Below are 11503 nucleotides of genomic sequence, written 5' to 3' on the forward strand. Positions count from 1 at the left end.
CGAAGATCGGACTATTGCTTTGGCATCTCATTTTCTTGTGTGATGCTTTACATACCTTTTCGGCTTCGTTGCATTACCATCAAGTAGAATCATGCATATTGAATAGTTTGGTAACGCATGGACCATTTAGTCGAATGGATGGCTTAACCAAGCATTTGGCTTTCTATATACCGTTCGACTTTTTATATTTACAACTCTAATTTCAAGAAAGGCATTCATGCCAGTATATTTTGGTAACGAGTTGAAGCTGGATATACCTCGAAAGTTTTTGAATCTACACAAGTTATATAGTGCGCATATTCAATGTTTATAGTGACTATCCTGATATCCAGCTACAACATCCATGACACTTGTTGGAATACTCAGCATCAGCTACCCGAATGGTGGTCTGATGACTGCACTTGAACTGACAGTAGTCACAGATATTTGAAGGGTAACCACCCATTCCACCTTTTGATATTTGTTTCCACTCGTAGAAAATCATGATGACCCTTCACTCTATTAGGCGTTTCAAATTGTTTTGTAACCACCAATCCCCCCGACTGTCAATCATATCTTCAAATATACATTTGCAGTTTGCGTCGCCGCAATTTGTACAATATCCGCCCGATACCACTCGTGTTACAATCCCAGCCCCCTTATCACACGCATGCAATTCTCGTCAGTTTATCATTTTTGTGCTGTTATCGCTATATCAAATTCCTGCTTTCACCCACCCATTCTAACCAAAACTCTCCTGTAATCATTTTATCCATTTGTCACGGTCTGGTCGCTTTCACTATTATCGCTTCGCGTTTATCATTGATTCTACCTCTACCCTGTCATTACTGCCCCTTTTGTTCTTTCCATCACATCTCACTACTTTTACTTTCTTTTCCAACTTACTATCTTCTAGCCACCTTGTTATGTTGGGTCAGACAGAATGCTTCTCTAACTCAAGCCCAAAGGATAATGCGTCTATGCTTTCTAGTCTTGTCCAAATCCCAACCCACCTCCAACCTCAATTGGAGCAGTTATCTGGTGAAAAGCCACTAGGCACGCATCTTTTTGCTCCTAATAGTCAATTTATTTCTAATGGTTTTGAACATAATCAGGCATCATACATGAACTTAAATTCCCAGAATAGTCATCAGATACAACATCATTTGCGCGGCCATGGTCATCACACGGGCCAAAATGGTCAACCTCAACAATATAATATGCCGCAAATGTCAGTAGACTACACCATGGCTTTTGAATTTAATGGCCCGAGTGGCCAAGCTGCCAACACCCAACTAGTGAATAACGCCAATGCTACATGCAACACTGCTAGTAATTCCATGTCGCACGCGGTTTTGCGCGCTGATGGTCATTCCCAAAACTCCATTTCAGGCTCGGTCAATAACAACGTTATTGAAACCTTGCACTCGAGCTCGTTGTCCCATGGTCAACTTCAACAGTTGATGCAGCAGACTCGCTTTGAAACTGGTACCTCGGAAACCAATACTTCATTGAGTCATCTTACTGGGAAAAATGTGGCTCGAAGCAACAGCACTCAAGACCAGCATCAATCACGACGTGAAAACCAAGCTGACACGGTCGGTAAGTCATATCGCTTTAATAACTAGCCAGACAGCTCTATTCAACCGTGATGACTACTATGCTTTGCTATGACTATTGGATACACTGGGTTGGATATAAATATATAGACCTGATGATAGTGTGGAGTAAAAGTCAACATTGGGTTTCACCTGATACACTGATAGACTTGTTAATTTTACCAATACAAGGTTGAGCAATGTGTTGCCATAGTGGGCATAATGTTACTACTTGTATACTATCTATACTGTTTAAAACAACTCAGTTTGTAATTTTATGAATGCTGGTTTGGTCACTACTAGTCTCGACTTGAAACTTCGCGTTTATGGTGACTAGTCAGATCTATTAATTGCTGATGTGGCACCATACTGTTTGTTGCACTTGAATATCATCTTGCTTTAAAATTAAATGTTTAAGCAATACCCCGTTGATGCATTGCACACCACTATAATATTTACACGATTCATTCTAACGATACATTATATCTTTATAAAACAACAGGCAATTACTTGTCTCATTTAAACAAAGGCTCTGCAACTCTTGTTTCTTGTCCTCCTAATCCTCCCCCATATTTGGGACAAGTAATAGAACCCTTGCTTATCCCCACTCAAAATACCTCGATTGTGACCCCACCTTGCAATAGTGCAGGAAAAAATAGACGTGTAGATCCTACAGACATGGTCCAGTCACACAAGAGTGCGCTTGCTTCTGGAAATTCAACCCAAGCTACTCCCACCCCTGGTTCTTCGGCGCCTTACTTTGATCGTGTATTGGAGATAAGTCTTGCCAACCCGACCGCACGTCGTCCTGCACTACGACGCACAAAGCTGAAAAAGCCTGCACCGATTGATACTTCGGTATTGCACTCGGCTTCCTTCGTTACAACTAATCTATCCAAAGCAAATGTACCTAATAATGGGGCTATACCAAGCGCACCCATGTTGTCTACTATCCCTTTTATACCCAAACCTCCAGTCTCTTCAGTAATTGCAATGTCTGCTCCACCAACATGTATGCCACCCGTTCCATCGACAATCGACGATGGATCTGACTCAAAGCCAAAGTACTCGTATATGCAGCTTATTGCAGAAGCTATTGAAAGTACTCCAGGTCGTATGATGTCTTTGCAAGAAATCTACGACTACATCAGAGATCACTATGTATATTTCCGTAACGCCCCTCCGGTATGTTTGATTTTGTTCAAGTATTGAGCAGTGAACTGATCAAACAGTTGCTTCAAGCATTATCTAACCAATCTAGTTTTGTAATTTTGGTGGCATGATGTATTGTTTTGTATTCATAATTGTCTATAACAGACCTGGCAAAATTCTATCCGTCATAACCTATCTGTTCAAAAGATTTTTGAAAAGAAACCAAGACCCCAAGCACGTGTAGGAAAGGGCGGTATGTGGACTCTGACAGAAGACTACAAAAAGCAACTTCCTACATCGGACACATTTTCTACTGGTAGTAATTCCATATCCAGCTCGCAAGGAGATACGCGTCAAGCAAAAAGGATTCGATTCGTAAACAAAACCAAACTTGCAAACACACAACACCAACCATCGCGACCCCATCAACTTGTACGGCATTCAAGTCAGCAAATTCTGCACTCTCAAGAGCTTGGAAATCGATTGCAGCATTCTAATTCACATATACCAATTTTACAAAGATCCATGTCAATGTCTGGTATTGGGACAGACTCGATCACAAACGCTCATGCTCATCGTCAAAATTGTTTTCCTCCACAGCCTAGTGCAGGTGTGTTAAATCAATACTTTTTAAACGTATTGGGTGATAGGCGAAATAGCAATCCGTGTATCATGGATACAAGACTAGATGCATATCCATGCGAGCCCAACTCGAACATGCAGGAGTCGTTCCGTCGCATGCTCAACATGAGTGACACTGATGAAGATCTTCTAGACTCTGGTTTGATGGGCTCGCAAAACGGAAGCTTTTTTTCTGCTTTGAATAGCGAATACGGCTCAATGGAACCTGCATCTATGAATGGTTTCAACTGCGCGTATTCAGTCGACAGTCCAGCATTGAATTTATTCCAACATGGTCTGGATAGTGCTTTGATTTCTCCTGATATCAGGCATGGAAATATTGGCACTGATATGACATCGCTTTTGTGCGACCCTATGCATGCTGACAGCGAATCTGCAAGCTTATTGGAAGGAACTCATACTGAAGATTATTCACTGATGCCACCACTCAAGGAAGGCGACTACTCTGATGTACTGTCTTTAGATTTGCAGTCTCCTTTTGCTCGTGGTATGACTTTTTCTTCTGAAATCCAATCAGCAGGAGCGTGGCCTAATCAATCTGCCGCGCCGTTTGCCATGGCTTCTGCCTATAACAAGTCATCACACACCATGAGCGCACCAAATACTAATTTTTCCACTCCTATCCTTACTCCAATAGTTCCAAGTATATCTGCTGCTGCTCTATCACAACCCACCCTATTAAATAACCTTCCCATTTCCATGAATGCTGATGGTAGCAATCTTGTATCTAGCCCAGGTGCAACCAGTCAATCGTCAGGACTTGCCCTGATGAATTTGCCGCCATTTGGTTCTGCTATGCCCTTCTCGCATGTGCATGATCCTCAATTTCAAGACAAAACTTTGTTTCAAGCTACAAGGACAGAGTCCATGTATGATTCAAACGTGACAGGAGTCCGCGAAGAAAGTCCATTCTTGTTTTCGGTTCAAAATGACTCCATCTATCCCACCCAGGCTGTGGTTCCTAAACCAGTATGTACTACTTTTGAATATCTGCACCTTAATCGACAAGCTTGAAACTAATTGGATTCTTGTCTTTTGTAATTTTGGTTTCAATTTTAGCTTCGTGCTAATACTCAACTTAGTGACGACGATGAGATGAATATGCTATCACTTTAATTTATAGAAAAAAACATAAAGCCGGTTATCATTAATGATTTGAAAACGCTGTAAATATTTCAAAAAATTATTTTGATTTCTAGTTTTTTGTATTTGTTTAAAGGAGTAGCTGGAATATCGTGAGCTGGTCTATTAATCAAATTCAATTTTGGTATAACATTTAATCATTTGGTGGTTATCCAACATTCGGTCGTATTTTGCAAAATTTATCATTGAAGATTTGAACTGATTCACACGATCGGATGTTGAATATTCAATCGGAACGCACGACTGAGTCATGATGAGTGTGTCATGACTGTGAGACAAATGAGACAATCAACTTTACAAGTTAAACTACACAATCATCTAATAATACTCACAGATCATCCAACACTCTGGTCATGGCAATTATGAGTGATTTTGGTCTCGTTGACATGATTACAGTCATTGATACATTCATGTTTTTATTTTAAATATATTATAATAATGTTAGTGTATTTACAATCAACAATCAGTCGTCATCTCTTGTTCAAGTCTTTTTTGATGTCATCAAGTCTCTCCTTGTTCATCTTGACTTTGACGATGAACGGAGTCAGCATAGTCTTGATTTCACTGACATCGGACTTGAGTTTGACTTCTGTCTCTTTGATCTGACTACAGAGGAAACTACCAAGAATAGTAGCTACTCCAAACATTGCACCATACAGCAAGTAGTTTTTGCTGATATGATCTTGAACCTTGTCATGCAGGGGTTTGGATGTTGTTGCATGACTGTTGGTAGTGGTAAATGATCGTTTGAGTATGTGGGAGTGTAGTAGTTTTAATATGTGATGAGTTGAGTTGTTCATTAGGATTTTATTTGGGAAAGTGAATCAATTTATCAAAATGGAAATTTCACGACTTGAATCCATAATTAAACTTTGCATGTGATTTGACATTCATTACATATTATTGACTTGGTTTTGAATATGGCTGTTGACTGGCATATTAATGCATACTAATGCATTGCTATTACTTGTATTACAATTTGACCAATACATACATACAGCAATACATTACTTTGAATATCGAATCTAACCATTCAGATTCTGCTGGGATCTGTCATCAACAGTATCATACATTCCATTAATACTGTGATATTGCATGGTATGCTATGGTATGGTATACTATGTGTGTATGACAGTCGATCAGCATAGTCGATTGATGTAATATGCTAGTAAAAGTCGCTACAGTCAAATATACTTGCTGTTGGTTTATGATAAAAGATGCCAATACACGGCATATCGAGTGTTTACATGACACATGTCAAACATGTTTGTGCACCATCATGTGGTGATCATGGTATGCATTATGATGTCGATATACAACATACACTAGGTGGATTGTTGATATCACACGTTTAGTTTTACTATTATGCATGACATTCAAATCAAAGTTGAACTTGATTGGTTCTAATACAGTATCAAGTATATCTGGATTATTCAGCGTATACATTGTCAATCAGTGTATTACTGTTTGTGTTGTTGTATTGTTGCATTGATGTGTTGTTGGCATGTATAAATATACAAGTATTTCAAAACCTGAATCACACCAACACTAAATAGGTTCTTGGCATACAGTATCAAAACCAATTCCAACTGATTGCGGATATACTGATTGTCAAAAGTGCAACCATTTATCAACAAGACTTGAAATCGGTTGACAACAGTAAATACCCAAACCACACTGTTACCAATCGAATCGTGTATTGAAATATTGGTGTTTTCAATCATCGGTATTTGAATGGCGTAATCAATAATAAGCTATCCACAACCAGCCATGCAACTCAGCATTTAACAACTCGATTTAATCAATGGCTGGTTTGAGCTTGTTCAACATTTTGATAGATCCAATATGTAAAACTGGTTGTAATGGTTTATGGTTTATGGTAGATGGTTTAAATGTTCTGACTTGATACAAGGATCAAGTGAACCAAGTGGATCAAGTGGATTGAAAGTGTTGGAAAGTGTTGAAAAAACTGAAAGACTGGTTCAAATAATAACATTGGCTACAAACACGCCATTCGAGTCGTCTGTTTTGTATGGATATGGCTGGCTTGTCAAACTGGGTTCCAACGATACAAGAGTTGATCCAACTGCCAAATAATCATGCAGTCAATCCACTATCGTGTATCAATTGTACCAAAGTGGTGGTATTGTTTTCAATCATACAGTCCAGTAAACTCTTTTCGAGTGAATTACACTCGTTGATTGACAAATCAATACCGCAAGTGATCTTGTAATACACAGCCATTGTGATCAACACACAAAACATCAATTTGAACCACTCATTACAGCAATTGATTCCTGACAACTTTTGGTCACTAAATGAAATATTACACGATCCAGTGATTACAAAACAACACGAATGGACTGGACTGGACTAGAATGGATTGGAGTGGAGTGGATTAGTTTGGTTTTGGATCTTATTGTAGATGCATGACATTATCGGTTTACCAACCACAACCACGTTGTAAATTACAATTTGTAATGTATGTTTAATCACAACCAGTCAAATATTTCATTGTTCCATTTGATCGACCACCAATCAGTCTCGAGTAGCAATCCAATGTCGATGGTATAATATTTCTAGATTCATCCATTAAACTACTGTTTTTGTTGATATTGTTATACGGAATGTCACCTAATGTATGCTTTGAAAAATGCTCACCAATTATATTTCTATTACCCATTGTTCATTGCTCATTGTTCATTCAACATTTTTGGCATTGTATCATAGATGGACATATCAATACAGCATGATCCCACATAGCCATGACATAAAACTTGCAAATGCCATTTTGTTGTAATCCTACCAACTGTCCATATACTGGAACTTCACAGCAGTCCTGGACACATTTGTGGTTGTTGTAATATCAGCAATCTTGGTGCAATCTTGCAGCAATCAGCCAACACTCGTAATTGTCCAAATAAACTTGCGTTTCATTTGTCAAACGTGTATCAAACTGCAAACTATTACCATCACAATCGTGTGCCTGTCGACTAATACAATGTTTTGATGTGATACAATATTGCTCCATATGAAAACACTACCACACAAGATATTGTTCGACTTGCAATCTCACGACTTGCGTGGTAGAATTGACTTTCAAAGCGTTGCGACGTATAACAATCCATCAAAACATGATCAGTGCTGTTAAAATATGATACACACTGTATAACTGATATGGGTTGTCATGACAGACATTGCACTACAAACAGCATTCACGATCTTGAGTTGCAGATATACACATCACAGGTATTTGAACAGATCCGATACAGTCATGTAGAACTGACAAGTGACAATACATTTGATTGTATCAGAGTTGTTCAGATGTTTGAATGTGTATACTTGTAATCATGTTCCAGTTCCATCATTCATGGTCATATAGTATTACTCAATCAAAAACCCCATTTTTACAATACATTTGATTGAATACAAATTGGACAAATCATCCATTTTATACCGACAAATAATTGACACAAAGTATGCTAGACATGTAGTTATGATTTACAATGGATCACACATGATTACTACACAATATGTTGCTATACAACTCAACATATGATCAGTTGGAATGTATGCTCCATTTGTGCCATTTTGATAGATTGGCGGTGTCCATTTCTGATACTGGGCATTAGACATGTATGCCATTTGATGATCAAGCAACACCGATTAATATCCACCAAATTAAACTCGATATTGTTGGACAGTTAATAGCGTATGTCATTGTAATGTGAGAGTGTTGAGATGTCAAGTCTGTTGATTTTCACTGAGTGAATCCTTTGTATATATCTGGGATGTGATCATCAGTTGTGATCACCAGTCACCTCGGATGGAAGATCTATAGTAATTAGGTATCCTCAACAATGATGCTTGAACGATGGCTTGCATACATTCCTTCTGGTATTGTTCATCGCTCTCCCATATTATAAAAACACTCTTCCCGTTCTTTAATAAACAACGCAATTAGTTTATTGGATCATTCCTTTGTATCTTTGATTTGCTGTGATCTACTTGTCAATAATGATGACCATCAACATGCAGTCATATGCTCACAATCTACGTTTCAGTCATTCAGATTCCTTGTTTTGGGAATGATCATTTCTGTATCATTTTTCACTGAAATGATAATCAGTGTGTCACTGTGTATTACTGTTTGAACCAAACTCAATACTGCAAGCACTCGAGTGCTACTCCAATCAATTGAGTTGAACTGACATTGATATTGATATCAGCAAGAAATCCAACTGATTTCCAAATTGAACGAGTTGATTCCAAAATATTGTTATCCACAAACATAAATGTCAATTGCAACACTTTTATCAAACCTATTGGATATCAAATCTGGTAACCCGTTGTAACAAGCCTCGAATTATGTCTCGGGACAATGCAGCCATGACAAAATACAACACTTTGCCAGGTTTGCTGTATACAACAACATATATTTGGAGCAGAGTTTGAACATATAGTTGCGCAGTTATTTGAAGTTTGTGTGTTTCTAGTATCATAACCAAAATGTGTGTTATTCCATCATCAATAATTTGCTCACAATACACTCAAACTATTACTATACAATCAGTTGTCAATGACCATGAGTAGTATATGTAGTGCACTGGATGATACCACTTGTTTTAAGCAAGACTGCTAAAATATTCAAAAGTTGACGACATACTTTGATACATTCGTCCATGATGATTGTGATTGATATTGAACGCATTTGGTTTGTGGTTGCAATGTGAATTCTGGTTTTAGAACTAATCAGAATCGGATTGTCTGGAATTGTCTGGAATTGTTGTTGTGCTAGATTGGTGTTTTCACCTATAATCACTGCTAAATCTGATTCAAAGTTGTCAGGTGTGATATCCTGACAAATGCCGACATTATCAAAATGCTTACCGTATACAAGTTGATTAAAGTTGCAAGTTGTCTGCCAAACTCATACTTGATGCTTCAATCGGACACGATTAGATGGTACAAGGATGTGTCAACAGAGCCATTATTTGTCAAAAAGCGTATGTTACAATAGTAAACTTGAATTTGGAACTTTCCATGCTAAATGCATCTCAATCCCTTGAATGGACACAATTGTATGATGCCAGTTGTATTAACATTGAATTATCAAATAATTGGAATGGTTGGAATGATTGAAAATATGCCATTTCAGTTGTAAAATACAACTACCACTTTCTACTCTTCAAATCTGATTACATTAGAGGGAGTTTTATAACGTATTGTTTCAATCCAGGAATGGGTTGTACCTGCTCTGTGCCTTTCTTTGCTTTGAAAGTCTGCTTTTTGAACCCTTTAAACCGATGAGGTGGAACCACAAAATAAAGTTTGGGTTCATCATACAAATTGCACAGTTGTGTAAGAATATCAACTCCGCGAATTGGATGTTCAGCAGCAACTGTAAATTGAAACATTCCCTGTTGACTGAGTGAATCAATTGCTGGAAAATTATCGTCATCTGTCGGTTCGTAATAGTTGCCATTAAGTGCTGCAGCAGTAGGGATAGTATCTCTTCCAAATGTAGTTCGTTGACCATTGAGTGCATCCAAAGTAATCTTTGTCGCTTTACCATCTTCCAGGCATCTGCATTTGAGAGTTTTCCTACCAGTAGAAAAAACCCTGTGTCCGTATATCTCGAAAAAATATCTTGAAATCTCGTCTGGAGTACCAAGCATTACCTGTATATTGGTAATCATTTGAGAAGAATGACGTTGCCAGAGTTTTTCTCCAACATATTTTGAAGCGATATCAAGATGCAAGAATTCGTACTTCCCGTCGTCTGACACAATAACATGAAGCAAAGTGTGAGATGTCGTAAATGCTTTGGTCAGTTCTCCAATGCTTTGTGTCCCTTTGACTGCATTAACGTCGGCCAAAGCTTTCTTGATTGGATCTGATGAAGTATCAAAGACAGAACGAGCTACACCACCATAGATGCGATATCTCTTTTTGAAGGTTTTAGAGCGCAAATCCGGATAGCAGTGGAGCCAACAAGCCTGTAACTCTTTGAAAGTCCAAACAGGAAAATACCATTCCTTGGCCATCTTCTGCTTCACAAATTCCTTGTACCATTCCGAACGGGGGGATGAAATGAACAAGACAATACAAGACGAAACGAGCGGTTCAGACGTTCGTCCATCAATAACGTAGAATGTATCTTGTTTCCTAACCAATTCCTCCGCATCAAACCTCGTGGTCCTGGCGACGAATTGTTGTTGCAAGTCAAAGCATTCGTACGTAGATCCCACTTGATAAACAATTCGGTTTGGCTTTAGAGACAGAGTTTTCTTACGAGAGCCCTTGATCAGGCGGTACAAAATGTAGACAAAGAATAGCGACTTTCCAATGCCCGGCGTCCCAGATATTGCAAATGATTTCTTCTTATCACCAATTTGAGCCAGAAGCAATTTAAAGACATCTTTATAGCACTTTCTGACATATAATTTTTGAACTTCGTTTTGAGGATATGGGAGCAGTTTTTGGTCTTGAGACTGAATGCATCTTTTATCCAACCGACTGTTTGCAAACAACTTGAACTGGGCTGTCAAATCATTGATTTCAGATTCAGGCTCGGTACGTTGTCGTTTGCGAGAGGAGCCTTCCTCTGCTGGTAAGTGAGAGGTCGAGGCTGCAGCAGATGCTGAATCTAGGTCAGTTTGAGTAGGTTGTCTTGGAGGTAAAGGTAAAACACCAATAACAACACAGGAGCCTCCTCGAGTACGTTTCTTGTAGTATTGCGGAGTGTTTTCAATTGCTATGTCATCTAGGTCTGCGATAAGCTGGCCTTGTTGGTCGTAGAGCTGGAGTTGAGGAGCACCAATGTCAGCCATAGCAGGGCCATACTTTGCCTTGATGGCATCCTGAGCGTCACTCAGGTCTTCAAAGTCAGTAATGTCGATTCTGGTTCTGGTTCCAGCGTATTCAACATTAAGATATCTTTTTGACATTTTGTGAGGAGACAAGGATAAAAAAGCAATTTATTTGTC

General features: G+C 38.7%; 2 protein-coding genes across 2 annotated transcripts; one reads left to right on the plus strand and one right to left on the minus strand.

Moving 5' to 3' along the window:
* Positions 1 to 905: 905 nt before the first annotated feature.
* Positions 906 to 4529, plus strand: BATDEDRAFT_84907 (uncharacterized protein; the record flags this gene model as incomplete). Its single annotated transcript, XM_006676013.1, has 4 exons — positions 906 to 1581; positions 2080 to 2762; positions 2895 to 4340; positions 4431 to 4529. The coding sequence occupies 4 exons, from the start codon at positions 906 to 908 to the stop codon at positions 4485 to 4487; spliced, it is 2862 nt and encodes a 953-aa protein (XP_006676076.1). The 3' UTR covers positions 4488 to 4529.
* A 5066-nt stretch (positions 4530 to 9595) lies between these two features.
* BATDEDRAFT_84908 (uncharacterized protein) lies at positions 9596 to 11464 on the minus strand (the record flags this gene model as incomplete). The annotated part of the gene is made up of 1 exon (XM_006676298.1): positions 9596 to 11464. The coding sequence occupies one exon, from the start codon at positions 11462 to 11464 to the stop codon at positions 9713 to 9715; it is 1752 nt and encodes a 583-aa protein (XP_006676361.1). The 3' UTR covers positions 9596 to 9712.
* Positions 11465 to 11503: the final 39 nt, after the last annotated feature.

Source organism: Batrachochytrium dendrobatidis, assembly GCF_000203795.2.
Source record: "Batrachochytrium dendrobatidis JAM81 unplaced genomic scaffold BATDEscaffold_1, whole genome shotgun sequence".
Taxonomy (NCBI): domain Eukaryota; kingdom Fungi; phylum Chytridiomycota; class Chytridiomycetes; order Rhizophydiales; genus Batrachochytrium; species Batrachochytrium dendrobatidis.